The 15,016-nt window shown below is 36.4% G+C and overlaps 1 protein-coding gene across 10 annotated transcripts in view; it reads left to right on the plus strand.

Moving 5' to 3' along the window:
* The window catches only part of LOC127877418 (anoctamin-4-like), an 89,451-nt gene that overhangs the window by 48,536 nt on the left and 25,899 nt on the right, over positions 1-15,016 (plus strand). For 7 of the 10 annotated variants that reach the window (XM_052423277.1, XM_052423282.1, XM_052423279.1 and 4 more), the window contains 8 exons: positions 2,516-2,545; positions 4,605-4,729; positions 6,069-6,124; positions 7,392-7,448; positions 7,673-7,737; positions 8,981-9,115; positions 12,650-12,816; positions 13,398-13,480. In XM_052423277.1, coding sequence (XP_052279237.1) covers positions 2,516-2,545; positions 4,605-4,729; positions 6,069-6,124; positions 7,392-7,448; positions 7,673-7,737; positions 8,981-9,115; positions 12,650-12,816; positions 13,398-13,480 — 718 coding nt within the window. Of the gene's footprint in view, positions 1-2,515; positions 2,546-4,604; positions 4,730-6,068; positions 6,125-7,391; positions 7,449-7,672; positions 7,738-8,980; positions 9,116-9,643; positions 9,673-12,649; positions 12,817-13,397; positions 13,481-15,016 lie in introns of all 10 variants that reach the window. The other 3 variants (XM_052423280.1, XM_052423281.1, XM_052423278.1) reach the window with 2 other exon arrangements.

Consider the following 15,016-nt stretch of genomic DNA (forward strand, 5'->3'; position numbering starts at 1 on the left):
AAGTAATTCAAGCCCTGTTATATGTTAAAACAAAAAAAATAATACAAGTGTTGACCCTGATAAGCGGAATGCACAGCTTTATCTGGGACCATACTTTACGCACATGAGTTAAGCCCAGAAACCTACTCAATTGAATTCAGGGATGGTGAAATTTATTGACTGTATTTTTTAGTGTGTCTCATCGATCATTCACTGGCAAGTGAAAAATGTTATTGCTATAAAATTGAATCAGAGTTGAACAAATTAATTTATTATTACTTACAAGTAGCCAATATGACATTTTGCCGCCCCAGTTCATGCTTATGAAGTGTTGTGTTTTAATAAAAAAATTAGTTAAGTGATATTTAATTTGAAAACACTCAACACAATATTGATTTAAATTTCGTTCTGTTATGTTTCAATCCAAATAGATTAACCTCATGCTCTTAGCATTTGCTAATTACCTGCCTAGTTGCATACGGATTCAAATATTAGTTAAGTTTAATTGAATAATTGTTGAGAAAATTCACAACTGTTCTGCTAGCAGTTGGAAAACATTGATGACTTTCACCAGACTGCATTTTAGAGTCTAAAATGTGCAAATATTCTTCAACGAGGTGTTTTCACCATCATAAGGACGTCGAAGGATAATGCTCATTTTATATTGCACTATAGAACCGTTTTATTCCACTATGCATACCCAATTGTTTTATTTCTTTTTGCAGCCTTCATGAATTATATGATGTTTAAAAATCATTGCTCACCTTTGTTTTGTTTCTTGTTTATTTCATCTTCAATTTAATTTGTGATGTTACGTCTCCTGTGATTGGCTGAAACAGTGGACAGTAAGAAGCTTTTTGATTGGTTGATGCATTTTGCTACTTACTTACAAATGCAGTTTAACTTTGAACCTTTTGGAATGCTGTTTCTTGTTCAATTTAACATTGAATGAGTTTGCCTAATAGTTATTTAAATAGTTTAGTTCGCTTTTGAATTTATAGTGGTACTGAAAGATTCAGAATAAATCCTTTTAATTGTATTATTGTTAAAAAACTATTGATTATACATTTGAATTTATAAAAAAATCATTTAGTGTGTTATAGCCCTTTGCTAAATTAATAATGTACTTTTACTTTTAATTACAAAAGAAAAACCCTTCTTGACATAATTTGAGCTCTGTAATGTGGAAATGGGTCCTATGCTGCAAGGATAATTAAGCCAGACCAGCCTGTGCATTTTATGCACAAGCCAGAATGTACTCTGTCTGCTTAAGAGTAACACATGTCTTAGTGGTCTCATTTGAGGACAGGGCATCTTCTTACCAGCCTGTGCGACTTCTCAGGCTCATCTGGATCTTTATTCTGGCGGCATATGGCATAAGACCCTTTTTTGCATGACATGGCTCATTTTATTTTGGTAATAGTGTTATTGCTATTTTTAGGCAAGCTAGTGCAGTCAATTTAAAGGCATGTGTAAAGGGTATGATCCAAGACAAGGGATGAATGCTGGTATATACATCTGATGTATCCTTGTATACTAAGATTGTGTGAACTTATGCTTTGAATGGGGGATGGATTGCAGTATATATTTCAGTGTCTTGTATAATGCATGTTGTATTTATCCAAAGAAGTTATATTTAACTCAGGATTGTCAAATGTCAAAATGAGTAACTATCTAAGTTCATTGCAAATTTTCACTTGCTGATTCTCTGACAGTACAATTGCACTTGTGCGAAAATTCTGACGGAAAGCACTCCTGTTGCATTGTTCTTTGAACAGTCCTTCCTGCACAAAATGTAGAAATAATTTTTCAGAAGTTGCCTAATATTGTTCAAAGGATAACCACTTGTCAAGGGTTGAAAGTCAAACTTCTGTATCCCATGCCTGAATACAGCAATTATACACCAATTGAAATAGTTTCATCTGAAACGTTTGTTATAGGGCTCCAGTTATTGGAAATGGGGCCTCATTCATTCGGGGTTTTCTTCCCTCAAACGGTTTGTGGGTGTGATTTGTGTTGGCGTGTTTTGCCGGAGTGAAAAATTCTGCTGTGTTTAATTTGCTTTTTGGATAAGTTTTGGATTGCCAATTCCTCCAACAATAGTGTACATGTACTTCGGATTGACACTGAGAATTTGCCATGTAAATTAATGTAAATTTATGCTATGCCTGCGTGAAAAAATTAGAAAAAAATCACTTAAACATTTTGATACAAAAAGAAATTTCTCTCTTAAGTAATTAAGGTAAAGAGTCAACGATTCAAAGTTACCAAAGATGATTGTGATGAAAATAGTTAGAGTAGACTGTGCAAACAATTTGAAAAACACCTCATAGGTGTCCAATGATCAGAGTTTGACATCAACTGTTTGATTTTCTGTTCTATGACAAAATTTTCTATGAATGAAACTTATAAATAAAAGTATACTTACTTATTTATTCATCAGTACATTCTGGTGGTTTGAAAGGAAGTTTGTTTCTTATAATTGTCACATGGTGTCACCATTTTATAACACGTTAATGTTCCACTTCGACTGCAGGTTTTTTGGTTCACCAAATCGACATGATTGGTAAAGTTGAAGTCAATGAGCTTCAGATAGGAATGACTTAAAGAGTTACTTGTAGCAGTGCTTTTGTCACAGATAAAGGACCCTTAAGCCCTAAAATCATCACTTAGATACATATTTTGAAGCATTAGCAGTCCCTAAGAAAGTTATATTTAATAAAAGACATTTCTTACTTAATTCAATTTATTTTTTTAAGGCTTCATTTCCAACCCTTAGATACTGATCAGCAGCAAACAGCATTAAACCTGAACAGACTGCAAGTTGCTTGCAGGCTGTTCTCAGGTTTTATGCGGTTTGCACATAGTCATGTCCACTTTGCTTCTAAGTGGGAAAGGGTTAACTTTATGAATCCCAATTAAATACTGGACCCAGTCATTTAAATTTAATGCACAGTATTCATGGTACATTTTATACTCTTAAAGAGTGTGTGTTTGTTCACTGTACTTTTTATTTTATTTTACAAAACTGTAGGGATGTACCTGAAAAAATATTCACTTAAAATGCGCTTAAGTGTATTTATTTTATGGTAAAAAGTATTTGTTCAATATATTCCCTATCTGGAGCTCTGATCTGTTATATTTTTCAGACTTTTTTTATACCAAAGTTAGACCCCTTGTTCCACATGTGTTAATGGTTGGGATTTAGAGATTATAACGGTCTATTAACATTCATTTCAATATTTATATTTGATGATTTCTTATTTCTATAGTCAGTTACATACAAAACACAATACTAAACATAGAAAGGAGCAACAAGTCAGTGTTTTGTATGAACTGACCTCAACATTTAGATGATGTTATCAGTTTAAAATTGATGACATAGTTAATATATACTTGATCTAAATAGACTAGCTCTTAGATAGTTGTTTCGAAATTCTATACTAACAACTAACATGTTTGATACTGTTTAATTGTTTATTGAATAGTCATGTATGCATGTGTTTTATATACATAATGATATCCAAAAATCTAACACTTGTTTGAAAGTTTTCACATTCAGTGTTATAGTACTTAGAAGTTCACGTGAAACTTGAAGGGACCAGATTGTACATTTTCATGCATGCAGTCATTGTTATTACTTCATTTCATAGCTGCATGCATGCAGTGCACTCAAGAGCTGTTTTGAGTCATCATGATTTTAACTGATTTTTTTTTTACCTGACCAAGCATCATTAAGCAATCTGAAGCAGTGATAAGTAGGGTATATTTCAACAATTGTTAACTTCAGACATGTGTATTAATATTATTTATTATTATTATTTATATTTTATTTTGATTTCTATGTTTTCAAATTTTGGGTTCATATTTCACCTTATTTAAGAAGAGTATTGTTTTGGGAAGTACTGTACATTTAAAAAAGTCATGTAAAGCAATTACTTTGTAAAAAGTGCATTGTGTGAGAAACCTTATGATTGATTCTGTAGGAATTCTCTTGAATTTCAAAAATGAAGTTGTCCAAAAGTTCCTTTTTTATTTTATAAGAAATATCAATATCATCTGTAGTTTTCCTACACTGTTCAAACTCACAGATGTTGGAGAATGGCCTAATTTTTTGCCTTTTTTCCATAAAAAAGAGCTAAAATTTATTGAACCAAACTTTAATTCAAGGAAGATGTAGATTTTCCTTAATTTGTCATTATATTTGATTTTACCACAAAGCTTGGTACAACATTATAATATATTTGTAAATTCTGTGAGATCTTACCTGAATCTTAACCTCTGTTCATGTGTGTGCAATAAATGCAACTTTTCAGTCTATGTACAGTATCATTTTGCCACAAGATATCAGTTGCAATAATTGTAAGCAGCATGCATTTCATTGTATGTATACACAGCATTTGTAAATATTCAACGGTTTTCAAGATAAATCAATTACTTATCTGTTTACGTTTTAATACAACATATCTAAAGATTCCAATATTACAGCAACATTTCATATAAAATTATTTCAGTTTCACATTTCCTCATCACTAAATTATATTTAGTTTTTCGTTTCATGCACATGTCTTTCTTTGAAAATTTATTTGCCTCTTTCAAAGCTTAACTATTTCTTATCTTCAAAGGTTCGTCATTCATGACAAAGAAAAATTCTTCTCAAACGCTCAGCGTAGCCGAATCGTGTACGCCATCTTGTCTCGAGCGTATTATGAGGATGAAGATCAGGACAACTCGGGAAAACGACGATTTGGTATGAATTGAGCTGTGCTCTGATAAAATGGGGCTTAATGCATGTGGGGAAATTTTTGTCTTAGATAAGCCTGTGCAGTCTTTACAGGCTTAAATGCAACAACATTTTCTGAATTAACTGCATTTTTATACTCCCCCAAAATTTATTTTGGGGGGGAGCATATAGTTGCTGCTTCGTCTGTCTGTCCCTCCGTGTGTCCGTCCGTGCACAATTTTTGTCCGGGCTATTTCTTTGCAACTAATGACCGGAATTCAATGAAACTTTATGGGAAGCTTGACTACCAAGAGATGTGCATATTATCAGCGAGTTCTGGTCGGATGATTTTTCACAGAGTTATGGCCCTTTGAAATTTTCGTTAAAAAAATTATTGTCCCCCATACTACTGTGCCCTAAAGACGTTTTCTTTTATCTGAATATATAGTGCAATCTTGTGACAAAAAAAAACTTTGGGGAACTTCCTTTGAATCATAAATTCCATTTAAGCAAAGAAATGTAATTCCTGATTAGCCTGTATTGATTGCAGAGGCTAATCTGGGACAATACTTCACACACATGCACAAGACCCCTTGTCCCTTAGTGAAGCTCATATAGTAAACAAAATACTTGTATGATGATGCCTTACTACAAGTCTATAATTTATTCCGTTCTTTTTTCTGGGGGAGGTTATTTTATGTATGCTACACAGTCAGGAATGACACTTTCTGTTTTTATGGTATTTTTTGTTTTAAGGACGTTTTGTCTAAATGAAAATCATGTCTAGGAGGAAAGTGTTGTCCCTAATTAGTGTGTGCAAACTGCATGGAATTTATTGTTATTGAAGATATGAGAACTTACATAATTTGAAGTTAAATGCTATTTGCATGATTAACTAAGGACAGTAATTTGTCAAATTGAAATATTAAGAATTTTGCTTGGGCAAAAGGCAAAAACAAGTAAATGGTAAAGTGTGCTTCAATTAATATTCAAGTCTAAGAAAATGTGCAGATTTTGAACAGTAAAAATTGTATAATTGTATTGATTTCTTGGATGATATAATTAAGAACTTTCTTATGTTGTTCAGCATTAATGTAATTTGTAAAATGTTTTTGAATTTGGTGAAAATGCAATATCATAGTAAGTTTTTATTGCATGTACATGATCCTGAAGTTTTGTTAACACAATGCAAGACAGAAGTTCCATCACTAAAATAAAATACTTCCATAATAATAGCCATTCATAAGTAATTAATGTCTAGTAATTACTTATTGATTGACATATTACGGGACTTCTGTTAAACCTTATTGATAACACTTAAGTCTTATTGATCACACTCTTCAGGAATGACTTCTTATATTCACAGGAATCAAGAAGCTGCTTGCCAACGGAACATTTAGTGCAGCGTATCCTCTCCATGATGTAAGCACATTTCATGCATGTTCAATATTAAAAAATGCAATACTTTTGTTGGTGTGAGGTGTTCTGGCATAATAAAAATGTCTTGATTCATTCTTTACTTTCAAAGAACACGGCTTGAAGCAGTGGCAATTTTTACATACATAATTGTTGTATGTCATGAAAGTGAACTTAATGCCGATGACGTCTTCGATAGACTTTTGATTGTCATAGCAAAATATCTCTTAACCATGAAGAATGTGTAACTTCTAAACTTATCATGCAATTCAAAAATAATTTGCAAAAAATTATGAATATGTAAATTTTGTCTGTAACACGCAAGTACCTTGTGTCTAGCGCAAAGGTAAAGGTAAAAATTGAAGTGAGAAATTGTACAAGGCATTACATGTTATCAAGTTTGAGGGAAATAGTCCACAGTCATCCAGAATCTGCAGAGATAGTGTACTTCGTTTATCCTAATGGCCTTTAAAAAGTGAAAATGGCTTTTGCAACCAGCATAACTTTCTAAGGGACTACAAATGCGTCAAAATACGTATCTAAGTGGTAAATGGTTACACATGCAGTGTCCACTCTCTGTCAACATTCTTCGTGTCATGGCACCAAAGTTGAGACACTGTAGTGCAATCATATGATCCACTCTCTGTCAACATTCTTCGTGTCATGGCACCAAAGTTGAGACACTGTAGTGCAATCATATGATCCACTCTCTGTCAACATTCTTCGTGTCATGGCACCAAAGTTGAGACACTGTAGTGCAATCATATGATCCACTCTCTGTCAACATTCTTCGTGTCATGGCACCAAAGTTGAGACACTGTAGTGCAATCATACGATCCACTCTCTGTCAACATTCTTCGTGTCATGGCTCCAAAGTTGAGACACTGTAGTGCAACCATATGATCCACATTCTGGGAAAGCAGGGCTTAATGCATCGCGTAAAATGTTGTCCCTGATTTACCTATGCAGTATTCAAAGGTTCATCAGGGATGGCATTTTTGCTGTTATGGATTTTTTTCTAAAGGAATGCTTTATTAATTAAACTTTAGTTAAGGCCAAAAGTGTTGTTCCTGATTAGCCTGTGCAGGCTGCACAGGCTAATCTGGGATGACACTCTACGCACATCCATCAAGTCCCTTTTTTCCATAGGGCGGCTCATATTTTGTTCAATGTACAGTTAGCATGACTGTTCTACAAACAACATGTTTTGCACAAATTGTAGGTGTTTATATCTGTTTGTTATTCAGCTGCACATGTTTGGTTTATTTTGCAGGGTAAATACACCAGTGAGCACTCACTGCTGACTAGGGGAAAGGAAAATGACAGACATGTAAGAGTATTTGAAATAAGCTTCTGTTTTTATCAACTCACAAGCACTGGGCTACAACATAATTTGTGTTCATTTTTTAAAAAAATGAAAAATTTATACACAATTACAATGACAGCTATGATAATTTTCAACACATTTTCTAAATGCTCAAGTTAGCAGATGAATAAACTTATTTATGCATCCAAAAAAAATTAGTTTTAAGTTTTTCTTTGTTGCATTTTTAGCTCCTATATGAGTTGTGGGCAAAACCAGGTAGATGGTACAAATTCCAGCCATTGGACAAAATCAGGTAATGTGATTTAGAAATAAAATGCTTTTTAGCTCACCTGAGCACCTGATTTAGAAATAAAATGCTTTTTAGCTCACCTGAGCACAACATGCTCATAGTGAGCTTTTGTGATGCATTTTGTCCGTTGTTCGGCATACATTTACATTCTTCATGAAACATGGTCAGAGTATTTTTCCCAATGACATCTTGGCTAATGTAAAACTGGGCCATGTGAGCTGGAAAGCTAGGTGACTATGTCAAATGAAAGAAAAAGCTTTCTAACAATCGAAAAAGTTACATTTCGTTGTCGGTTTTTATGAAACTTTGTCAGAACATATGTTTTGATGATGTGTTGGCTAACTTTGAAAATGTTACCGGTTCTACGGCTGCTATTGGCAAGGCAGTGTTCTTTATAAGGCAATTGTGAATCTATAAGTGGCATGTTTGGTCTTTGTGAAATTTGCTCAGAACCTTTGTTTCAATGAACAGTTTTCTTTGTAAGGCAGTTTTGAATCTTAAAGTGTCATGTTTTGTTTTTGTAAAATATGACCAGAACCTTTTTAAAAAATGTTTCAGGTAAAAACCAAGGTTAGAATACACATTTATTATGCATACATCTCAAAAGTACAAATATACGTTTAATATAATATGTATATATATGTATGTATATATATGTATGTATATGTGTATATATATATATATATCTCATACATATATGAGAAAGAAATTGTTCAAACAGTGTACAAAATAAGTATCTTATACCCTAGCGCTTTCAACTATACGTCTTCTTCAGGGGTGTAATACAGATATGAGTTAACGATTTCCAGTGTGAATGCACAATAGAACCATTGTCTTGTAAAAACCTGCAGCCCCAGGAAACAACGTAACGCTGATGTAATTTGTGTGCTTTAGACTGGCGTCCGCGGTGTTTATGATATCGATGACATTGTAAAAATTGAGGTTAACTTTTTGGCATTCAGTCTTGTTTATATAGTTATGTGGCGTTTTATTTTTTGTATTTATTTATTTTCGCATATTAAAATTGTGTTATAGACTGACGCCTGTGATATTCATTATATCGATGTAATAATAAAATATTAAAATTTGCAGTGAACGTTTAGCATTCAGTATTGTGTCATATTTATTTTTTGATAGTATATTCGTTGGTGTTTTATTATAAGTGTCAACCATATATATATATATATATATATAGAGAGAGAGAGAGAGAGATAGATATATATACGTCAGCACTTTGATATTTCAGGAAGTACTTTGGAGAGAAGATAGGTATATACTTCACCTGGCTGGGTTACTACACCACCATGTTGGTGCCTGCTGCCATTGCCGGTCTCATTGCTTTCATATATGGCCTTGTTACCATGGGAGATGACCAAGTCACGTAAGTTGTCATGTTTCTACTATTGAAATCAATATCTATATGCTCTTTTGCGAGTGTTTTAATCTCAATTGCTGTCACATTGCAGTCTTCAGAGGCTGCCAGCATGGAGTGTTGTTTTGTGTTATGTGTATAAAATTGCCAGATTGGCCTGTGCAATCCCCAACCTTTGATTATTTTTTTTTAGAAGAGACTAACTCCATAAAAGAGGAAAGTGTTGTCCTGATCAACCTGTGCAGACTTCAAATGCTAATCTAGGACGATACTTTACGCACATGCATGAAGCCCCGTTTTCCCAGATCACGGCTCATTTATGTCCTATTATGTCCACTTACAGGAATGATCTGTGCTCAGTGCAGATAGCGGGTAACATCACGATGTGTCCACTGTGTGACAACCGCTGCTCATTTATGTCCTATTATGTCCACTTACAGGAATGACCTGTGCTCAGTGCAGATTGTGGGTAACATCACTATGTGTCCACTGTGTGACAACGGCTACTCATTTATGTCCTATTATGTCCACTTACAGGAATGACCTGTGCTCAGTGCAGATAGCGGGTAACATCACTATGTGTCCACTGTGTGACAACCGCTGCTCATTTATGTCCTATTATGTCCACTTACAGGAATGACCTGTGCTCAGTGCAGATAGCGGGTAACATCACTATGTGTCCACAGTGTGACAATCGCTGCTCATTTATGTCCTATTATGTCCACTTACAGGAATGACTTGTGCTCAGTGCAGATAGCGGGTAACATCACTATGTGTCCACTGTGTGACAACCACTTCTCATTTATGTCCTATTATGTCCACTTACAGGAATGACCTGTGCTCAGTGCAGATAGCGGGTAACATCACTATGTGTCCACTGTGTGACAACCGCTGCTCATTTATGTCCTATTATGTCCACTTACAGGAATGACCTGTGCTCATTGCAAATAGCAGGAAACATCACTATGTGTCCACTGTGTGACAACCGCTGCTCATTTATGTCCTATTATGTCCACTTACAGGAATGACCTGTGCTCAGTGCAGATAGCGGGTAACATCACTATGTGTCCACTGTGTGACAACCGCTGCTCATTTATGTCCTATTATGTCCACTTACAGGAATGACCTGTGCTCAGTGCAGATAGTGGGTAACATCACGATGTGTCCACTGTGTGACAACCGCTGCTCATTTATGTCCTATTATGTCCACTTACAGGAATGACCTGTGCTCAGTGCAGATAGCGGGTAACATCACTATGTGTCTACTGTGTGACAACCGCTGCTTATTTATGTCCTGTTATGTCCACTTACAGGAATGACCTGTGCTCAGTGCAGATAGCGGGTAACATCACTATGTGTCCACTGTGTGACAACCGCTGCTCATTTATGTCCTATTATGTCCACTTACAGGAATGACCTGTGCTCAGTGCAGATAGCAGGTAACATCACGATGTGTCCACTGTGTGACAACCGCTGCTCATTTATGTCCTATTATGTCCACTTACAGGAATGACCTGTGCTAAGTGCAGATAGCGGGTAACATCACGATGTGTCCACTATGTGACAACCGCTGCTCATTTATGTCCTATTATGTCCACTTACAGAAATGACCTGTGCTCAGTGCAGATAGCGGGTAACATCACGATGTGTCCACTGTGTGACAACCGCTGCTCATTTATGTCCTATTATGTCCACTTACAGGAATGACCTGTGCTCAGTGCAGATAGCCAGTAACATCATGATGTGTCCACTGTGTGACTACTGCTGCTCATATTTGTCCTATAATGTCCACTTACAGGAATGGCCTGTGCTCAGTGCAGATAGCGGGTAACATCACGATGTGTCCACTGTGTGACAACTGCTGCTCATTTATGTCCTATAATGTCCACTTACAGGAATGACCTGTGCTCAGTGCAGATAGCGGGTAACATCACAATGTGTCCACTGTGTGACAACCGCTGCTCATATTTGTCCTATTATGTCCACTTACAGAAATGACCTGTGCTCAGTGCAGATAGCGGGTAACATCACTATGTGTCCACTGTGTGACAACCGCTGCTCATATTTGTCCTATTATGTCCACTTACAGGAATGACCTGTGCTCAGTGCAGATAGCGGGTAACATCACTATGTGTCCACTGTGTGGCAACCGCTGCTAATATTTGTCCTATTATGTCCACTTACAGAAATGACCTGTGCTCAGTGCAGATAGCGGGTAACATCACTGTGTGTCCACTGTGTGACAACCGCTGCTCATATTTGTCCTATTATGTCCACTTACAGGAATGACCTGTGCTCAGTGCAGATAGCGGGTAACATCACTATGTGTCCACTGTGTGACAACCGCTGCTAATATTTGTCCTATTATGTCCACTTACAGAAATGACCTGTGCTCAGTGCAGATAGCGGGTAACATCACTATGTGTCCACTGTGTGACAACCGCTGCTCATATTTGTCCTATTATGTCCACTTACAGGAATGACCTGTGCTCAGTGCAGATAGCGGGTAACATCACTATGTGTCCACTGTGTGACAACCGCTGCTCATATTTGTCCTATTATGTCCACTTACAGGAATGACCTGTGCTATGTGCAGATAGCGGGTAACATCACTATGTGTCCACTGTGTGACAACCACTGCTCATACTTGTCCTATTATGTCCACTTACAGGAATGACCTGTGCTCAGTGCAGATAGCGGGTAACATCACTATGTGTCCACTGTGTGACAACCGCTGCTCATTTATGTCCTATTATGTCCACTTACAGGAATGACCTGTGCTCAGTGCAGATAGCAGGTAACATCACTATGTGTCCACTGTGTGACAACCGCTGCTCATACTTTTCCTTTTATGTCCACTTACAGGAATGACCTGTGCTAAGTGCAGATAGCGGGTAACATCACTTTGTGTCCACTGTGTGACAACCGCTGCTCATATTTGTCCTATTATGTCCACTTACAGGAATAACCTGTGCTCAGTGCAGATAGCGGGTAACATCACTGTGTGTCCACTGTGTGACAACCGCTTCTCATATTTGTCCTATGAGGTCCACTTACAGAAATGACCTGTGCTCAGTGCAGATAGCCAGTAACATCACGATGTGTCCACTGTGTGACAACCGCTGCTCATTTATGTCCTATTATGTCCACTTACAGGAATGACCTGTGCTCAGTGCAGATAGGGGTAACATCACGATGTGCCCACTGTGTGACAACCGCTGCTCATTTATGTCCTATTATGTCCACTTACAGGAATGACCTGTGCTCAGTGCAGATAGCGGGTAACATCACGATGTGCCCACTGTGTGACAACCGCTGCTCATTTATGTCCTATTATGTTCACTTACAGGAATGACCTGTGCTCAGTGCAGATAGCGGGTAACATCATGATGTGTCCACTGTGTGACAACTGCTGCTCATTTATGTCCTATTATGTCCACTAACAGGAATGACCTGTGCTCAGTGCAGATAGCTGGTAACATCACTATGTGCCCATTGTGTGACAACCGCTGCTCATATTTGTCCTATTATGTCCACTTACAGGAATGACCTGTGCTCAGTGCAGATAGCAGGTAACATCACGATGTGTCCACTGTGTGACAACCGCTGCTCGTACTGGCGACTCAAGGAGAGCTGTGGCTTCTCCAGGGCCACTTACCTTTTTGATAATCCTGCAACTGTGGCGTTTGCTTGTGTCATGGCTTTATGGGGTACAGTTTTCTTTTTTCTTAAACTCAAAATTTTGGTAGCCAAAAATATTGTGTAGAACAGAAAAATTAAAAAAATGCAAAGTGTTAGCATAACTCTACTACCAAAAAGAACCCTATAAATCCTGCATCAGTGTTAATAAATACATGTAGTCAGTTTGTAAATGAGGTCACAAAATACCATAATCTACATGTTAAAAAAATATTTGCATTTATGCACACAAGAGTTTTCTAAAAAACTGACTCAATATGGTGGAGTTGATCATTGAATGACTCTTGATAATGGTGGAGTTGATCATTAAATTTTAGTGACTCTTTATACCTGCCCCTTGTATTGGCCAACCCATTCTTAGGCTTTAGTATAAAGACAATACTTAAAACCAAGAAATTTCACGTCAGAGTTTTCATAGATCAAGGCGATCAATAGTGCTTATGTCCTACATGTTTTTATAGGTACATTTTTTTATGTGATGAGCCCATGTAATTAGTCAAATTAATTATGCATGAAAGAATTTCAATACCAACATAGAGTATTTATTATTTTTGTTTTCATAAAAAACCTAGATGCATTTCATCCATTACAGCATCCTTTTTCCACGAGTTTTGGAAGCGAAAGCAGGCAGAGCTAGAGTATGACTGGGATATCGCTGATTTTGAAGACGAGGAGGTAAAAACAAACCTTTGTTGATGAGAATCACGTTCGGGGAAAACTGGGCTCAATGCATGTGCGTAAAGTGGTGTACCAAATTAGCCTGTGCAGTCTATACAAGCTGATCAGGGACAACACTTTCTGCTTGTGTGGCATTTTCCTTTTATACGAAGTCTCTTCTTAATACAAATTTAGTCTCTGATTAGCTTGTGCAATAGACAAAGTATAATCAGGGATAAAACTTTGTGCACATGCTTTAAGCCCCTTTTTCCCAGAATGTGGCTCATGATGTTCTTTTTATTACTGCTTTTGTTGCATACTTTTTTTTTTTAATTATCATACCAGTATTATAAACATAACATTTCATCATACCAGTATTATAAACATTACATTTCAGAAAATGTTTAAAGCTGTGGGTTCATGATAATTAAATATGTTTGTTTAGTTTCTGAGAATTCAATTATGGATTAATATACTAGCCATTAATGTATACTGTTTGCCTCAAATCTGTAAAGTAAGATAATTTTGATTAGAATTTGTTTCAATTAAGTGTAGTATTATGTTCCAACATGATCTATATATAATCATAATGTTAAGTGCTAGTGCTTTAGAGAATATTTATATTAATGTAATAACTTATAGATTAGTATAGACCACTGGAATTGGTAATATAGATCATTGAAGTCGTGCTCTGGGAAAACTGGGCTTACTGCATGTGGGTAAAGTGTCATCCCGGATAAGCCTGTGCAGTCTACATAGACATATATGGGATCATAATTTCCGCTTGTTTGGATTTATTTATTTTTTAAAGGAAGTATTTTGTAAATGAAAATGTAGGAAGAAAGTTTCGTCACAAAGTAACTTGTGCTGACTTCTCATGCTTATCTGGGACGACACTTAACAAACATGCATTAAGCTTTAGATTTCCTTGAGCACATCGCATATGAAACCTTTAAGACATTCAATGCTTGATACGAGTCTAGTCCATCTATCCATTTATACCAATTGCTGTATTTCATTTCTGATATTTGATCGTGTTTTTCTGTTTCTTTCTACTGCTTACCTGACACTTTAGTCTGCAGTAAGTAGCTGCATGCAATGTTTTCTATACTAATCATGGTGTTTTCTATACTTACCATGTTGCTGCCGTATGACTAAATAGATGAACTTCATTAACATTTGAGTCTCGCTCTGTGTATACAGACTGTAGTTCTTGTGTAGATGGTGTTAGCCCAGATCAGCCTGTGCAGTCCGCATAGACTCATCAGGGACAGCAGTTTCAGCTTTAATGTTATTTTTTGTTTGAAGGAAGTGTCTTCTTAGCAAATATCCAGTGAAGGCTAAAAGTGTCATCCCTGATTACCCAAAGCGGACTGCACAGGCTAATATGGGACAACATTTTACGCACATGCACTAAGCCCAGTTTTTCGAGAGCGAGGCTCGTTATCAGGAGAAAAAATCTTCTTGTTTTTACCAGTTTTAAGTCATTTAAAAGGCAGCTAAAGATCACAAATAAAGGCTCTTATTTGTAAGATTTAAAAAGTTGAAATATTG

Source organism: Dreissena polymorpha, chromosome 4 (genome assembly GCF_020536995.1).
Source record: "Dreissena polymorpha isolate Duluth1 chromosome 4, UMN_Dpol_1.0, whole genome shotgun sequence".
NCBI lineage: Eukaryota > Metazoa > Mollusca > Bivalvia > Myida > Dreissenidae > Dreissena > Dreissena polymorpha.